General features: G+C 36.3%; 1 protein-coding gene across 1 annotated transcript in view; it reads right to left on the bottom strand.

Annotated features, from left to right (window-relative positions):
• Nucleotides 1-18,483: 18,483 nt before the first annotated feature.
• Nucleotides 18,484-19,790, bottom strand: part of LOC149201564 (uncharacterized) — a 242,088-nt gene continuing 240,781 nt past the window's right edge. The window contains exons 6-7 of the mRNA XM_089402955.1: nt 19,160-19,342; nt 18,484-19,030 (exon numbers count right to left, since the gene is read on the bottom strand). Coding sequence (XP_089259081.1) covers nt 18,779-19,030; nt 19,160-19,342 — 435 coding nt within the window. The 3' untranslated portion in view covers nt 18,484-18,778. The remainder of the gene's footprint in view (nt 19,031-19,159; nt 19,343-19,790) is intronic.

The raw sequence follows: 19,790 nt of genomic DNA, 5'->3' as shown, positions 1-19,790 counted from the left end.
TCCTTCTTTCAGTTCTTTTGGTTTAACTCTAGATGTAATTTCCAAACTTCTCTGTGTGATTATCAAATTATGTTGCAAGTAGTTGTGAGGATCATTGCACTGGTGTTTTGTGGTCGTTGTCTGCTTGTCCTTTCCCCCTTTCCACTTCTTCTTCTCCTCCCTGGAAGCTTCTTAATGCTCTTTCTGCTTTGAACCACTTTACTACGCTTTCTTTTGTCCTTTGTTTCAAGGTATTGTGCCTCTACACAAACCTCATCCACCATTGGGTTTGAATAACATCACTTGCTTTTGTAGATGGTTGTATAGACCCCCAAAATACTTGAGGAGTGTGTTTGGATTCTTCGGAGAGATACCCAACATTATTCCATCTTCTTAAATTCTAAGGTGTACTTTTATACACTTTGCCCATGTCTATGCCTAAAGTAATGCCATTGGATCCACTGCTCCTCTACATAACTGATATAGTAGAATTACTACTTTATGATGGTTTAAAAATCCTCCCACTTAGTTACTAGAGGATCTCCCTCCATCCGAAGGGTTTCGGTGGCCTTTCCCACCAAGTCAGGGCATGGCTCTCTAATTTCAAATGATTAAATGAAATTTTATGTTTCTCCTCTATATGGTAAACACTAAAAATCAGCCTCTAAACTACTGCAACCATTGATTTAATTTCAAAGCATATATTTCACCTTGATATGACTTGATATCCATATTCACTTCCATCTTGAAGAGAGATTATGAATGGTTCATGACGCTCAAACTCAACTGTTCTTTTTCGGGTTTCTTGGACTCCTTCATTGGTTATTCCTGATCCCTTGATTTTCCCTCCTATTTAACCTCTGAGTTGGAACCCCCATCTTCTTCTGTCAGCCTAATCTTACTATTTAAGGCCATCATGAGGAGATTCACACTACAATTTATATTTGTAACTTGCACTTCCAACTACACAAACCTCTCCTCTACAGGATCTTGAGGGTTATCATAAATTGATTCATCGTCCATGTCTGCGGTTTTATTATTTTATGCTTAAATTGATATGATCCCCTACAACGTCCCACAAAATACCTAAAGAAATATGCTCTAATACCAATATGATGAGTAAACTGCCATGGATATTCCACCTAAGAGTTCGTTAGAACATATATATTAAAATAAACCAAAATCTATACTATGAAGGGTCAATTATTTTAGATTCTTGATTTGTTATGATTTTTTTGTTGTTTATGCATGCAACAACGAATATGCTAAAAATAGAGAATATGTAAATAAAATCACTCACAAACCAGAATGAACACCAAGGTATGTTGTGGGAAACCCTTACGGGAAAAAACCCAGTTGGATGGTGAGGTTACTTTGCTCTCTTTCATTTCAAATGGAAGTGATGCAAGCATAAAGAAGAAGACACTCTCTATGGAGTTTCTTAAGACCTATGACCCATGGGCTACTACAAAACACAGCCCCCCTTTGCTATGCTCTCTTTCTATCCAATATCATCTACTTTTCTCCACCATGGAACAAAATGCAAGCAAATAGAATGGAACCCCTTTTCCTCCTAGTTGCTTGGTTATAACACAACCAATAGCCAACTAGGGAATAAGTTTTACTCCTTCAAATATTAACTAGAGTTACAACTTTGAACCTTTTAGACTCTTCTTCACCGTTTCCACATGTCTAGCACCTTTTCCTTGAATAACAAGGCTAACATGGCATACTCTCGAATTATCATGGTCATACTCTCGAATTATCGTGGTCAATCACGATAGGGCGACTATTGGGAGGCATAACTTTTGCATACGAACTATGTTTGATGTTTTTCTTGCACCATTGGAAAGGTGTCTAAGAGTAGAACAACACTAGGGGTTGTTGGCACAAGCGAGAGTTTTTGGACCCCAAAAAAAATGTTTAATGCCTCCAACTACATTGGAAAGGTTTCAAACCCTAATTCGCCAAACCAAGACCTACCATTAAAAATGGCTCTGTAAGTTTATTCTTCCATTTTTTCCACTCTAAAACCATTGAGATGGATGAAAAATAATATAATGATGCAATCCATATCATTAATCTTGATCCATCTTGAAGGAGGCAAGCTTTACTCATTATGAGTCCTAAGATTGTCCTTTATTGGTTGTTCTTTAATGGTGTCTTGAAGCATATATTTAATGAATATATAAATCTAAAATTAATTTGGAATAAGATGGTTAAATTTATGGTTATGATGTTTGTTGTCTAACTATTACAACAAAATACAACTTTAAAACTATATTGAACTTTCAACTTTAATTTCCTATCATGCTTTACATTAATAATAAAACATTATGACAAAGCATATCCACTAGCTTCAATCCATCTTAATTCTATATTTATCAAGCATTAAGAGGGATCCATTTTTTGGAAGTGTGCAAAAACTTAAGAAAAGTTTGTACCTTAAGAATTTGATCTCTCGACTTGATAAATTTAATATTAAAATAGATCTATATTGATTTATACATTTTTATTAACTCATTAAAATGATTATCTATAATAATAATAATAATATTTTTTTTTAAAATACATGTGAAAAATTAATTTGATATAATTATTAAATTCAATAACAACATACCTATATCATGTTTTTTTTTTTTGTAAACTAAGGCAAGATTCTATTACTAAAAGAGAATGTACATTCATAAGCAGGACGCCACCCGCCCAGAAGGGAAACCGGGTGACCTTCGATAGTATATAACAGCCATCCAAAAAAAGTAGATGTTCAGTCTATCTAACCATGCTAACATCTATTCGTCCTAAAAACATACTGTTCATAACTTGAAACCAGACCATTTACTATATCAAAAATACAAAAAGATTCAAAGAAAAACCTCCTGTCGACATCTGCATATTCTACTGCTTCATGGCATCAGGCTTGCCCTCAGTTTCTGCTTTAACCTCTATTCCACTTGCTTTAAACAGCTGGACCAGCTTGTCCATCTTCCTATCCTGCATGAGAAGAGTCATTTGTATATTCTTCAGTTCTCTTTTAAGGGTGGGCATTCCTTGAGCCAGCTCCACCATTTCAACTGCCACTTGTTCCATAGCCTTGGCGAGTAATCTCTTCATACCCCAGTAGACATGTAATGATTGCTTATAAAGGGACATTCTCCCTCTAGTGTGTCCCGGATCAGGGAGAAGACTCTCCCAATCTTCCATTTCAGGTTCAGATTGTTCCTGCATTGCCTCTTCTTCTAGGTGATCTATAATTCTCCGAATGTTAGGATTGGTCTCATTAATATAGGCCTCCTCTGCCTCCTGCAACTTCCTCCTCATATCCTTTTTTCCTCTCTTCCTACCTCGGACCCCACTGGCTGAACCTTCCTCATGCGCTGCTCTATTTGTTCGGCTCCCGCCACTACCTGCAGGCCTCCCTCTGCTCCTGACGCTCCCTCGACCCCGACGACCGCGACTCCTTCCACGCCGGTTACCCTCATCCTCGTCTGATTCTTCCGAATCCTCCTCTGTATCTCCCCTGGCGCCCAATGGAGCATTACTCCGCTTCCATATCCCAACCTTTCCGCCCGAGGTCGGCCGCTGTTCCTCCTCGGCAAGATAATCCTGGATATCAAATTCTTCCGAATCTTCCGGTATGTCCAGGTAAATGCGATGCGACGGTTCCTCAGCCACATTCTTCCCTTTCGCATCCATACTCACCCCCTGGCTGCGCGTTCGCCTACCATCACCTCTGTCTGGGTTCACTGCCATAATGTTTATCAGTAATTTCGTGAACCTACTAATATACGCTCCCAATTTCGCTATACTGTACTCAGACAGAGGAGCTAAGCCTCCCCCCCTCGCTTGACTGTTATACACTCTCAAATTGAGCCTTTGTCTACAAGCATGCAGCAATAAAACCTTTCTCCTTCTACAGGCATGCAAGATTAGAGCGCTGCTCCATCTACAGGCATGCAACATTATAACCCCGCTCGGCCACCTTTCCTCCTTACTGCTTGGGTTCTTCCAAACCTGCTCATTATTACACGTCTCAGGTCTTGGATCGTGATGTGATACGATCCCTGTCCGTCTGACGCCACCGCTCCACCACCTCGGTACCTGACCCTTATTCCTTCTTGGAATGATCATTTCGCTCAAAGCCTTAGTATACTTACTCCTCCTGAAATTAATTCGGACGACATTGTTCTTCATACCCCCGGTGCTATCATTAATGAACCTGTCCTTTCCCCTCCAATTCATTATGAGGAGGCAGCTAATCAGTCCTGTCAAGCGTGATCGCCTCATCATTATCTTGTCTTAAGATGGATGATAACTCAGTCCACCGTGGATCCTCCTGGAATACTAACCAACTACCGTCCATCGCCCTATTCGGCTCTCCACATGCCCAATTGGCTAAGAAATCAGCAGCCCTATTACCTCGCCTCAAAACATGAGTGAATGTAATATAGTCAACCGTCCGCATCAGACCTTCTATGTCCTGTATGATCGCTGCTGTCCTCCAGCTTTTCGCCACATGGTCCCAGCTTTTGCCACCCCTCAATTTCTTTAACATTTCGATCACAAGTTGGGAATCACCTTCAATATCAAGGTTTCGATATCCATTTCTTGCTGCAATTCGCAATCCATGATAGACCCCCCATAACTCTGCTTCATTATTGGACATTTCTCCTCCCCATTCTGCATATGCCCACCTTGAAATCCCTCTACAATCACGGAAAATACCTCCCCATCCTGCTTGCCCAGGATTGCCCTTTGATGCGCCATCGAAGGACAACTTAATTCGGCTGTCTCCTGGGAAGCGAAAATGATTTGGGCTCTGCATGCGGTACCTATTACGCCTGTCAGTGTTGGGATATAACATTGTATAGTCAATATTCAATTTGGATAGTATTCGCTGCTCGTCCAAGTTTAATTTCCAGTCATCTTCACTCCAGGTTTCAGATAAGATCGTCTCTTTGATCGATCGGCAGACTTCGTCCCAAATTATTGATTCATGGCAGCATCTTTCTCTGAAAATTCTACGATTCCGTTCTTTCCACACCTCCCATATTACAAAACCAACCGCTAGACTCCATATCCTCCTGATAAGTTTACTTTGAAAATGCCCCTTTCCCCATTGTAAAATGGTATTCCTCAGACTGTCGGGATCTCTGTTTGACTGGCCAAAGAGTACCCGAAGTTCTTCCCACAAACTCTGAGTATACATACATCTATTCAATAGGTGTTCCTGGTTCTCAAAGTCCTTGCTACACAGATAACACCGGGATGGACCAATCATTCCTCGTTTCTGCAAATTGTCCCAAGTCAAGATCCTTCCTCTACACACCAACCATGCAAAAAGTGTTACTTTTGGCCACCATTTACCTTCCCAAATCTTTTTCCAATCAACTGGTTCGTCCACCCTTTCCTCCTTCGTAATCCAGTAATAAGCTTCTTTGACTGTGAACATACCTTGCATTGCTTTACCCCATCTAAGGATATCGCTGCCTGCCCTGATCTTAATTTTCCGCGAATCTATTTCTCTGATATACGCTTGCTGAGTTTCCAGACTGCTTCTCGCGTCCCATTCGTGCGGTCTTTTCCATATCCTCCACATATCATTCAAGTCTGCTCGTCTCCAATAATCCCTAACGTATTCCATTCCTGCCCCCTGCGCTACGGCTTGTAGTTCATGGAAGATTTGATTTCTTGCCAACTGCTCACGCTGTTGCCATCCATCCTCCCAAAACCTCACTGAACTTCCTTCACGAATCTCCCAAAAAGCAAAGTCCCGAACCAGATCGTTATTCTTTCTTGCTAATTCCCATATTTGCGACCCCCGTGGAGTTTCTGCTACCCGGAGGCGTCCTGCAATTGATCGTGGCATATCATATTTTTGATTCCATATTCTCTTCCATACATCCGCACCCCCCTGCACCCATCTCCACCATAACTTCGCCCCTAAAACCTTATTGACTAGTTCCAAATCCCTGACACCAAGGCCTCCTTCCTCTTTCCGCCTGATTACATGTTGCCAGGAAACCAAAGTCCATTTTTTCTGCTGCTTAGGTCCCCCCCAAAGAAATTTACCCAATATTTCTCTTAATTTAGAAAAAACGCCTTTGGGGGCAGCCATAATTGACAAAGGGTATATAGGGATAGATAGTAATACCGATTTTAAAAGAACAACTCGACTTGCTATATTCAGCATTCGAAACGACCAGCTATCTAATCTTTTCCGGATCTTGTCCAATAAACTTTGCCAATTCTTTATGCGCGTTGAGTTGATATCTAGCTGAATACCCAAGTATTTTGTGGGTAATTCTCCCTGTCTAAAGCCTAGCACTCTAGTTAAATGGGCCTTAACAGCTTCAGGGGAGTTAAAAATAAAAGTACAAGATTTATCGTTATTAACCGCCATACCTGAAGCGTTCATAAAAACTTCTAAGACATGTTTGAAACCCCTTACCTCTCTGAGCGACGCTTCTCCGAACAACATTAGATCATCAACAAACTGTTGATGTGTGATGATCAGATTATCTCCCCATAATCGAATGCCTTTGATCCTTCTTTCCCTGACCTCCTTCTTAATTTTCCTGCTTAATCCCTCCATAGCCAGTATGAACAGGAACGGCGAAATTGGATCCCCCTGTCGGATGCCCCTGGTGGCATTAAACGTATCTGTAGGTATCCCATTAACCAAAATTGAGAAGTTCGGAGTGGAGACCATACTACTTATCCAAGCAATCCACCTGTTTTCAAACCCATAAGCTTCTAGAACCGCTCTTAGGTAATCCCAATTCAATCGATCATAAGCCTTAGACAGGTCCAGCTTCATAAGCATCCCTTTCTTTTTCCTCTGTTTTAACGAATGTATTACTTCCTGAGATACCACAATACCATCCAAAATTTGCCTACCTTCCACAAACCCAGTTTGTTCAGGCGCAATTAAATTGGGGAGGAGAGGTTTCAACCGTTTCGCAATCAATGTAGATATAATCTTATAAATTACATTACACAAGGCTATGGGTCTAAAACCCTGTGGTTCTTCTGATGTTTTACTCTTAGGGATCAATGTGAAAAAAGTTGAGTTAATACCTGGCCATATTCGCTGCCTGATTCTTGATTCCTCCACTGCCTCCAGTATTTCTTTGCCTAGAAAGTGCCAGCTTGCCTGGAAGAATTCAATTGTGTACCCATCTGGCCCTGGCGCCTTGTTTTTAGCCATATTCATCACAACTTCTACCTCTTCCATGGTAACTGCCCGCATTAATGCCTTATTTTGGTCCTCTGTAACGAGTCTTGGTATCTCCCCGCAGATATTACGAATTGCCTCCCTTCTATCCCTCTGATTTTCCGTGAGAACACCCTTAAAGTAACCCACTAGAGTCTTTTCAATATCTTTCTGTTCTACCACTCTTTCTCCCTTTGCATTCTTAATTGAAAAAATTCTATTCCTCTGCCTATGTTGAATCATAGCTTGATGAAAATTTTTTGTATTTCTTTCGCCTTCCCTTAACCATCGTACCCTTGATTCTTGTCGCCATAAAATCTCCTCTTGTTTTCGTCGTTCCTCTAATTGGCTTATAATACGTCCTTCCTCCCTACTTTTGGCTTCATCTCTGCCTTCCAATATAATTCGTTGCTGGATGTCCTCCATTTCTCCCTCCAACCGCTGCTTGGCCTCCAGAATATTCCCAAATTCTTTCCGGTTCCATTCTTTGATTCTTTGTTTTAGTTCCTTAAGCTTCAATTGAAGAGTATGCATTCTCCCTTTGCCCTGACTAGTGCATTGATTCCACCATGCTTCCAGCTTCGTTATAAATTGTGGATCCCTAAGCCAAAAGGATTCAAAGCGAAAAGGTTTCTTCCCTTTGGTCGGCTTGATATCAACCTCCAACCGAATGGGCCAATGATCAGATCCAATGCTAGGGAGAATTTTAGCTTCAATGAACACATCCCTGTTCAAAATTTCCTCCGATAATAAAAATCGATCCAGTCGAGAGGCAATTTGACTATGTCCTCCTCGACGGTTGTTCCAAGTATGTACACCATTTATTGTATGTATATCTACTAATCTCAGATCCCTGATCATATCATTGAACTCCTCCATATTCGCATCTTCTCTCCTTACCCCCCCTCTCTTCTCACCTAGATGCCTGATCAGATTAAAATCCCCCCCGATCATCCACGGGATGGTCGGAATAAGATGTCTCATAGTAGAGAGGTTCTTCAAGAAATCCTTCCTGTCGCTATGATTATGAGGCCCATATACCCCAGTGAATAAAATTCTTTCCCCCATCCCTACTAATCTAAACATACCTGAAAGGATTCTAGGTAAAGTAAACCAATGCTAAAAAATTACCTCCTCTGGATTCCACAAAATGGCCAATCCCCCTGCTGTCGCTATTGCATCTAAAGCCATAACCTCATATCCTATTTTCAGCTTCTTTACAAGTTCTACCATCTGTTGACTTTCCATTTTCGTTTCCTGAATTACCATAATACTCGGCTTGTCTTTCTTCACTCTTTCCTTCAAATATCTCTGTTTGCCCTGGCTATTAAGTCCCCGTATATTCCAACTTAGAACAATCATTTAAAACTTTCTAGGTGGTTGTAGAAATACCTCTGACAAGGGTATCACCCTTCCTGAGTTTACCAGAGTCTCTCCCACTGCTTGGATTGACTCATTCAACGTTCGTCTGCCTTTTTTCCTTCCGGTCTTACCGTGACTATCGCCTTCGATGATTTGAGTGTCCTGATTGTCATGATCCGACCTATGTTCTAAACAACCAGCCTTCTTCTCCTTATATCGTTGAAAGGTTTCCTTATATAATTGTTTCTCTTTCTCTGGGATAAACCGTTCGTCCAATTGTTTCCAATCAGTAAGTAACTTCTTCATGATTTTTTCCTCCTCTGTACCCACTTCTTTTACAATTTCCTTCCCCTTCTTAGATTGATCTATATGCAAATCATCTCTTACTCCCTCCGCTCCTTCCGGCTCTCTGCTTGGGCTTCTACTTTTCCTCTTTCCATCCTTAATAATTTCCATTGGCGCGACCACGTTAATCTCCTGGGCCTGTGCAATTGGGTTTGTTTCATCATTCTCCTTCACCTGTTTTCCGTCGTCTTCCTGCGTTTGAAGAATGTTGTACTGATTATGACCCTCAGGTATTGAGTTCCTTTCTTGGGATTGCATTTTAGGAATCGCAAAATTGGGTCTCCTTCTCCTCTGTACCTCTTGGAACTCCTGTTCTTCTCCTATCTTCCCATCCCGTGATCGAATACCACCCGTCGTGTCCTTTGCCACTGCCTCTTCTTTACCTTGTGGGCAATCCCTTACTAGGTGACCATAAACATGACAGCGTCTACATCGAAACGGTATATGTTCGTAATCAATAGGTTGTTGCCAAATTTCATCCTGATACTCGAGCTCAATAGATTCTGGTAAAGGGGCTGAGATATCCATATATACACAAATCCTTGCATACGACGTATATCTACCCCTTTTCGTGGTTTCAGCCACCTTCACAAAAGTGCCAATTGAATTACCAATTCCTTCCAGTATTTCAGGATCCCAAAATTCATCAGGTAACCCAAATAAGCGGACCCATATCGGTGCTGCCTTGATTTTCTCTGCATCAGGGTTGTATCGATCTTCCCAATACCGTGTAAACAATCCCGCATTATTCATGAAGTGTGGTCCCTCTTCAAAAACCTTTTCCTTGTCCTGTAAATTTGCAAAAATGACTGTAAAAAACCCCTTAGCACCCAATTTAAGATCAATATGGCCTCTTGGTTTCCATTTCTGTTGGATCCATCTCATGAGATCCCTTTCAGAAGGCCAATACCCGATAAATTTACAAATTAACGCGTGATCTCTCATATAACACCGATAATTTTCCAGCTTGTTACTCAGAATGACATACCTGGGCTTTTTCTGTGCCCGTGGAAGGCATTTGTTTACCAATCGTGCTTGCCACTGGTTACCCATAACTGGGCTTTCCTCAGATAATTCCATCACCCTCCCATTCCCGCTACTATTACCAGCCATGACGTCCCTAAAGGAGGGGATTTCACCCCTCCCCTGTCTGGCATCCATTGCTTGACTCACCAGCTTCATTCCACTCACCCAGAACTCCGCCCCTGAAGTATTGCACAAGTTTACCCTTGTGCTATATAGCCTCGTAACCCTTGTGCAAATTTTGTGTAGAGCGTATAGAGCGTACAATTACTTTACGAAATAACATACCTATATCATGTTGTCAAATATACTGGTGAACAAAACCAACATATAAAAAAAAACTAATTAAAAAATTAATAACTAACTAAAAAATTAATAATCTTAAAAAGAAATATTATATATATAATAAATATAAAGATTAAAAATAGTAATAATAATAACTATTTTTGAAACCATATACAACATATAACAACATTCCATCATCCAAAGTGAAACCCATGCATGGGGCCATTTACTTCCAAAAGCAATAATCAGAACATTAAGAGGGTGGAACCATGTTAACAAGTCACACACTAATGCTAGTAGCATAGGCTAAAGTTTAACATCATTATTTACCTATTGATTGAAATTGGTTTGCCATCACATAAACAATGAGGGTATACTATAATTAATGGTTGTTCACCACACTAATGGTAGGATATTCATTACGCAAAAAATTAACCAAAGGAACTTGAAGGGCATGCAACTTAACGTTAATAATAAATAAATTAGCCTTTGCACCCCAACGCCAGCGGTGTGAAACGGAGGGCTGATTTAAAAATGACACGTGGAGGAGATTTCAGCCTACGAATTTTGAGATGAAGAAATATTTGCTGGCGTTAAGTATCTATAACGAAGAAACATTAAAAATTAAAATATTAAAGGAAAAAATTACCTTATCTTTATTGTTGGGAATTATAGTTTGGAAAGTAATTTTCAATGAGCATCCAAACATGTAAGTAGTTTGGGATATTTTCCAAATTGTATATTATAAATCAATTTTTGCACCAAAAAGCGAATGTCTTATATTTCGTTATTAGGTTTAAAAGGTATATATGTATTTATGGGTTAGATTAAGGATAAATTTAAAAATAGATTAGAGTTTTGGTTTTAGTTAAAACTATAAAGATAGGTTAAGATAAACTTAACCTCTATAGATTTTACTGAACTTTATATTCTCTTAATATAAACTATGATGTTTTTTCTCTCTGAAAAAAAAGAAGATAGGTTAAGATAGAAGATTTCGCACATAGTTAAACAATTGAGTAGATTGACTAATTGAGAAAGAGATAGTGCCCGCAGCCAAGAAAGAGGTATTTTTGAGTCTTGCATAGTTTTATATAATCATACAAACACACAAGATCATAGTAATTTTCACAGTCATACAAATAGAGGTTATACAATTCATATAATCAGTTCTATAGTCTATATAGTCAGTGGCATAACTATACAGAATAATGTTCTCACACAATCATTCCATTCAAGTTTATGTTGATTTTGGTGAATGTATAGTATTGCTTTTTAAGCAGCGTGTGGAGGTTTTCTTATAAATTTTTTGAAGGATAGAAAAGTTGTTGTACATGAGTAATTACCTTTATATGTGTGAAATTGACTTTATGCTTTTATTTAGTTTCCATTCCAGCTATTATGTCATTGATGTTATGGTTTGAATTTAATTTTGTTCTTCAATTACTTTGCAAACTTACATTACAACAAACTTTCTAAACCAACTTGTTAGTTCATTGAAATATGATTGTTTTTGCTAGTTTATTGAAATGAAATTGTCTTTTTTCTTTTTCTTTTATTCCACAATATCTTTATATTCTATATGAGCAATATACATGTTTTGGTTCTCAAGTAACTATTCAGACAATAAGGCTCAAAGCCACGACAAAAAAATACTTATGTTCGAGAATTAAAACAGAGTGGAGTGGATAACGACACTCGAGAAACCCAATTAATGGAATGAAATCATATTTCTTCTTATAAAGTAGAAAGTACTCTTCTCCTTACCAACTTTTTTCTAACCAACCATAAGCCCAAACTAAAAATCACCAATAAACATTGCTACTTGCCTAACAACAAATGAGGGCTCACAAAGTACCTTGCACATGTTACATCTTGAAATTAACTATTGATTTCTATAAATATAGCATCTTCTGTAAAATTCACAATGACTAAAATATCAAATCAAAAACATTTCAAATTCTTCAAAATACGAGAGTAAAATAAGTTAACAACACTGCAATGTATTCCTCCTATACAAGAAAGATACTCTTTTATCAAATTTAAGACAAAATATCACTTGTTTACATTAAAATCACATTTAGATATAAAAAACAAAAACAAAAAAAAACATTATGAATTAAAAAATAGAAAACCACGTTAGCTCATGTGGTCTAGAGCCAGACATGAAGTTCTTTGATGTTGTTGCTAGTTGTTGTTGATCATAAGTTCGACTCACTTTGGGCGAGGCCCTGTAAACAAGGTCAGTGGTTTACCCAGTTTATCATAGGTTCGACTCTCTTTGAGCGAGGCCTTGTAAACAGGGCCGGTGGTTTACCTAGTTTAATATCTGCGAAATATGGGGAAGTACTTTGGGGTTTCTCGTGCTTTCATTCAAAGTAGTAAACAAAAAAAAAAGATTTGTCTTACAAGTAGCAAACAAAAAAAAAGAACTTATTATTATTCTTTACAAGTAGTAAACAAAAAAATGTATTATTCTTTAAGAATATAGAAAAATAAATCATATTATTGTTTATGAATATAGATCATCTTAATTTTAGATCCATAATCTAATCTCTTGAGGTGAATACTTTTTTAAATGGAAAAAACATGAGTAAAAATATTTATCTTGAAAGATTTGATTTGTGTGTACAACATAGATCCTGACTTAAGATAGAGCTATGTTGATTATTATAAAAGCAATATATAGCCTTTATATTTCTATTTAAAAATAAATGAAGTTTTGAGAGAAAGATGAGTGAGAATATAATAATATAAATGTTTCCACTAATCTTATTCTCAAAACTCCTTTATGTAATATATATAAACTTTATGTTAAAATCACAAGAAATTAAACATTTCTCTCATATTGAAATATTTTTTAACCACAATCCTTCGACTGGTTTTTTTTTAATATATATGGAAAAATAGTTTGATATTGGAACGCTAGTTCTACAGATGTTGTCGACGATTTTTGTTGAGTTCTCATGGCAGTTGGCCAAGGAGGGGCCTCCCATCCTCCTTGCGATGAAGCAGAGGCCTTCCATGCATTGGTGGCCTCTTTAAGGAATAGATTGCATACTAATTCACAATCCCATTTCACTAAGAGGTTGGAAAATATCCCCTCCATCACTCTCCCTATAGGGTTTCATAGGACTTAATTATCGTTCTTTAAGAGAGACCTTGTTGAAAATTTTATGGGAATGTGGCCATCTCTGAATGTAGTAGAGCAATGGTCAAAAAATGCCTAGAAATCAAAGATAAAAGGAAACCTTGGTATTTATGTTGTGCGTAATTTTTTTTTTTTTTTGCATTTCTCTTTGAATATAAAGAGAACATATATTTAGTTTTAGAAATGGCCCATATTTTCTTGGATCCAAAGGAATGTATTTGAACACATGGTTGTTAGATTTCGACCCTGATGAAGACATCCTAAATGCAGTTCCTGTGTGGGTTAAACTTTCGAGACTTTCGTTCACATGCTGGAGCAATGATTGTCTGAAGGAAATTGGTGATGGGCTAGGTTGTTATTTGGATCGTGCTAAACCAAAAGGTCAACAATCTACCCGCGCAAAATATGTGTAGAGGTTGACTTAGAGAAAGGATTACCCTCGGAGATCAACTTGACACAAGGGGAATGGAGCCATCGTCAGGTTCTCGATTATGAGCAGTTTCCTTTCAAGTGTAAAATATGCCATGAGTATAAATGTTTTGGAAGGGATTGCATGAAATCCAAACCTAGCAAAGGGGATAAAGTAGTCGCAACCCAAGACGAGCAATGGCAAACTTAGAGAAGGGGAGAAAACAGAAGAAAAAGAGTCTCAAATCGAAACCCTAAGGGGAAAAACAAAAATGAGGTCTCGTCTTTAGCTAATCTCTATGAGGTCTTGCAAACTCAAAAAGAAATGAAGAAAGAAGAACCAAAGAAAGGGGAAGAAGTGCCAACTAATAAAGAAGAAAAGGTCGAGGAAGAAGAGAAGGAAATCCAATATATAGTCCCATAAGAGATGTAAATCCAGTGAATAAAGAACAACCCCAGATCTGAGACGCGTGGGCCAGAAAATGGGAAACACGCCTACAATTCCAAAGGAATTAGAGGCGGGGACTAGGAAAGTATTGACTAGACAAGAAAAAAAAGAAAAGTATGAATTGGGGAGATGAAAAAGGCAGTCAAGGAACAAGAAAATCCAGAAGAGAATAAGTAAGATATTCTAAGAAGGAATTCAGAGAAGGAGAAGCATAATTAAATAAAAAATTGGAAAGACAATCACAAAATGATGATATCTTCAAATTAATGCATGTTAAACCCCTCTACTAGATTTCAAATAATGAAAATAAAATGTAAATGCATTTTGATCTTGGATGAAGTTTTAATAAAATTCTCAACCATTTCTTTGAAAAAAAAAAAAAAAAAAAACCTTTAATATATATAATCAACTAAATAAAATATGAGAGTGACCAACCTGGTTTCATGGTAATTTATTTAATGAAATATCTAAGAAACTAGTTATGATTTCATTTCCACATTTTCATCCATTAACATAAAGTTGGATGCTCCGTGCACTGTCAGATGTAAGATCAATTCACGAGGTAGGAACTCCATAATTTTGTTATTAGGATTTAATATTTTAACTATTTTTTTCAATTATTAACTAAATGCCTTTTTTGGAAAAAAATCTCATAAGTGGTTTGGAAAATTTATTTTAAAGATTAAGTTATTTTGGTTTTTATTTTATTTTAGCAAATTATAATTTTAATGCGGAGAAATAACATAAAGAACAAAGGGTCAATCATCAGGGCCTAGATGACGAGCAAGATCAACTGACAAATAATATATAAATCTCAGAGATGCAACAGTAAATTCCAAACTGTTAAAAATAGAAATTAAAAATTTTCCAGGATGAGGAGCAAGATCAATTGACCAATAATATATAAATCTCAAAGATGCAACCGTAAATTCCAAATGGTTAAAGAATACAAATTAAAAATGTTATAAAAATGAACGTTAAAAGACCAAAGTCAAATCAGTTAATTTTGAATTTTAATTTTAAAAAATTTGATAGATTCTCATATTTTGTTATTAACAAATTCTACATTATAATTTATTTATTATATTTTTAAGATACAACTATATTATCAAAAAAAAAAAACTTGATATTATTAATAAATACAATTATATTAGAATTTTATTAATTTATGACTTCTCCTTAATTTTCAGTGATGGAAATGATCAACCCTAGCCTCTAAGTAAATTAATATAATTCTAAATGATAATATAGTTGCATTTATTGATAATATAGTTGTATTTATTGATAATATCATTTTTTTATCCTTTATTAAATTAAAATTCTAATATAATTGTATTTATTAATAATATCAAGTTTTTTTTTGATAGTATAATTGTATCTTAAAAATATAATAAATAAATTATAATATTAAATTTGTGAATAACAAAATATTAGAATCTATCAATTTATTAAGATTAAAATTCAAAATAAATTAAATTAAAATAAAATTCAAAATTAACTAATTTGACTTTCGTCCTTTGACGTTCATTTTTGCATCTCTGAGATTTATATATTATTGGTCAGTTGATCTTGCTTCTCATCCTAATCCCGATGATGAACCTAGTTCGTCGACCCTTTGTTCTCTATATGATTTCGCAAAAAAATCTGAGCATTATATCATAAATCACAGAAGCATAAAATTTGGAATTATAATTTTTTTCAAATTCTTTAATAATTCAAATGGTCTTGATTTTATTTCTTTTATTTTTATTGGAAGGTACTTTCTTATATGAAAGAGATATATAATTCTTTCTCTATTCAATATAAAATTTATATGTATAATTTAAAAAAATATATTATTAATAAAAATACATTTTAATTTATACAATTGACAAAATATTAATAATTCTATATCAACTTTATATATAAAAAAATAAAAGGAAATGATGATGATGGTTAACGTCCACTGAGACCAAACATTGGTCTATTGGACCTAAAGAAACAAATTATTTATTTTGATTTAAAATTTTATTCCTATGCTCAAAAAGCTTGGAGAGAAGCCTCCCGACCTCACTATAATTTTGACATTATAAAATGCTAAGCAGGTCAGTTTTGTAACAAAGATTGTGAAACTGAGATCTAATGTCGTTGTATGCGGGGCACTCTAAGAGGAAGTGGTTTTCATCCTCGATGTTCTTATTCTCACATATATGGCATATCCTTTCCATCCATGGCGTTTTAGGAACTGCCCAACGACTTGTTTCACTATGGAGCTCATGAGAATTCGTTCTAATCTTTGCTATATTAATTTTCTTCTTTGAGATAGTTAAAATAGAGAGATACTTTTGATCTTCTAGGGTGGGGTTGATGACCTTCTTATAATAACTTAATTTTCTTTTAGCCGCTAAATCTTTCTCACACCACATTTTTTCCTTGAACAATATCTTTAATGTTATTTATGTTTTGCAATGCATCATTCTCGTTGATCTCCCAATAGTTTAACCAGGCCCTTATGTCTTTATGCCACCCCCAATTGAGCCTTAGGTGGTTTTGGCTAAAATTTAAAGCTAGCTTAGGAAGTCTATGATTGTCTATGTTATTGAGTTTATGCTTGTACAACAGAAACCTAATCATAGCTAGGCTCTCAATAGGGGAAACACCTGCTTCTATAAGGAGAATAGGATATGGTGTATTACTTTTAATTTTCAGGTTATAAATTATAAAACGCTTCTGGATTTGCTCAATCTTTATCCATGATTCTCTAGAGATCCTACAACCCCAAACCTCACAGCCATATAAGATAGCAAGAGTGACTAAAGTTTCAAAGAGGAACTTCTTTTTATCCCACATTACGAGGTTTGTTATTTTACAATTATTTTCAAGACCAAAATAAGCTTTCCACCCCCCATTAATCCTTTTCTCAATGCTATGGTTCCAGTTGAGCTTGTTATGAATATCAATTCCTAGGTACTTGTAAGAATACACTTCCTCCAAGTTATTATTGTCATACATAAAATTAGCGTAAGTGTCCTTCTTGGATTTGATAATCATAATTTTTGTTTTGTCAGTGTTAATAGTCATACCCATGGTAGAGCATAAATCCTTAAGAAGCCAGAGTTGCTTATCAAGATCAGATGGGCACCTTGCCAAAAGAACAATATCGTTAGCATAGAGAAAAAGGATGACGACTATCCCAGCTAAGATTGTGCCATCACATCCTGCTTCCTCTAAATAGCCTTCGAGCTTATCGATGTAAATGCCAAATAGGGTAGGGGAGAGGGGGCAACCTTGTTTAACTCCGATGTTACACATAATATCTTTCGACCACCCCTCATTGCTCTTTAGCTTGGCAATTACATTCTCGTATAACCTTATAGCGGCAGCTCTCAACTCGAGAGGAACCTTTACCTCTTCTAATCTATTCCAAAGGTTGTATCTAGGAACCGTATCAAAAGCCTTTCTAAAGTCCACAAAGTAACAAAATAAATTGGATTTATCATTACGACATCCTCCGAATGATCCTAAGTGTAACGAGGTGGTCTGTTGTTGAGTGATGCCTTCTGAAACCTGCTTGACCTTTAGCCCGCTTACCTTCACTTTCAAGCCATATGCTTAACTTATTTTCCAAAATACCACCATATAACTTGGCTAAGAGAGGGCTGATCATAATTGTCTGATAATTAGAGGGGTTATTTGTATCCCCACTTTTAAAAATAGGGATAATGAGGCTCTCATTCCAAGGTTTACGGAACCCTTGCTTGACTGCTTGATTGAAAAGCTTGTGGATGTCGGGGATGAGGACACGACCTCCAATTTTTAAGATTTCCGCCTGGTAACCTTCAATGTCCTTAGCTTTCCCATTAGCGAGGCGATTAACCCCAAACTTAATGTCTTCTAAAGAGAAAACTTCTTTCGTTGTGAGCAGGGTTTCCAAATTATCCATGACATTTGGAGATTCATAACGCTTTTTAAGATAGGAATTCCAATCGTGAAGAGCAATTTTATTATTATCTTTAGTCTTCCTAGTCAGAATCTGCCTCCAAAATTTCTTAAGAGCTACCTTAGAGAGGTGTAAGAGATTCTCCTATCTTTGACGAATGTACTACGTCTTTTTCTTTTTAGTTAAGGCTTTGTATATTTTTATATACAAAGCCCTAACTATATATATATATATATATATATATATATACTTTTTACTATAAAATAAATATATTATTTACACTTCTTATTATAAAGTAAAAAAAACATTGATACATAACATTTAAAAAATATTTCAAACTCCCTATCTATCTATCAATCAATAAAAAATAATATATATATATATAATTATGACATATTTCGTTGATTAAGCCTTGATGAAATCAATCTGGTAAATCTCTTAGCATCCCTCACATCTAACCTACAATACATCTTGTAATATAAGTACTGCATATTTTGGTCCACCTTTACAAGCATTCCTAGAAAGCAAGTAAAGCAGCTCCACATACTTTTGATAGAATTACACTTTCTGTCTTTTTATTTCTGTTGGCATTACCGTAATAGCAATCTGCAAACACAGCTGTACAGACTAATATAAATAACCCTAATCTATGAATTTACCCTTTTTAAGCAGATCTGCTTTTCCACCAAGAATAACAAGAAGGTTGTTAAAGCTTTTCTCGAAAGACTCCACACTTTCCAATTCCAGTGAGGAGCCAACTTCCGCCCAGTCAATTCCCATCTTTTCAATTCCATTGTATATGTTCTTTGCTTCTTCAAAATTTGCATCGATAGTTCGAGAAACCTTCCCATGGTCCATGAATGCCTGGAGTGCAAGATCTGGCATTGTAGTGATCTAAAAAAAGAACGTAACACATATTAAGACATTAATGTCAAGCAAGGGAGTAAATTATTTCTCATACAAGAGAATACGACTATCTTATTCAATAAAAGCACCAGCCTAATCTATAAAGATGGCGCTTACAGTTTCAGGACCAATTAGAGAATTAACATATAGCGTATCTGGAGATGCTGGATTTTTCACATTCGTTGAGGCCCACATTATGCGTTGCTTTCTTGCCCCTCTTTTCTCAAGAGCTTCCCATCGAGGGCCACGGAACTTTTCCTGATAGAGTTTGTATGCAAGAACAGCTTGTGCTATAGCAGCCTGCATCATGCAATATATTTAGTCAAAGGAATCTCTAAGAAGAGGCTGTTGATGGTCAGGAAAGGTTGAACATAAAAGTTAAAATCATAATAGGCATCATAAAGCATAGTTACCAAGTTCGAATTCGAATTCGGATTCGAATTCGATACGATACGATAAAAATTCGAATAAGAAATTTTTAATTCGAAAAAAATTCGACACTATACATCTTGAAAATTATCATTTTAAAAAATTTCTTGTTGTGTCCGGGATATTTTCTGCCCATTTTTTTTTTAAATTTATTTCAAATTTTGAATAACATTCAATAAACTAGATAATATAATAATTTACAAATACAATTCAACAAAAAAAACTTCCTTTAATAATTTACAAATACAATTCAACAAAAAAAACTTCCTTTGCCTTCAATACTTCTTCATTTCTAAATTTAAATCGAAAATATTTTTCT

This window comes from Pinus tabuliformis, chromosome 2_1 (assembly GCF_031772625.1).
Source record: "Pinus tabuliformis cultivar Carrire ecotype Pingquan chromosome 2_1, CPIR1, whole genome shotgun sequence".
Taxonomy (NCBI): domain Eukaryota; kingdom Viridiplantae; phylum Streptophyta; class Pinopsida; order Pinales; family Pinaceae; genus Pinus; species Pinus tabuliformis.
The sequence above is the reverse complement of the archived record's forward strand: the minus strand, read 5'-3'. Positions and strand labels throughout refer to the sequence as shown.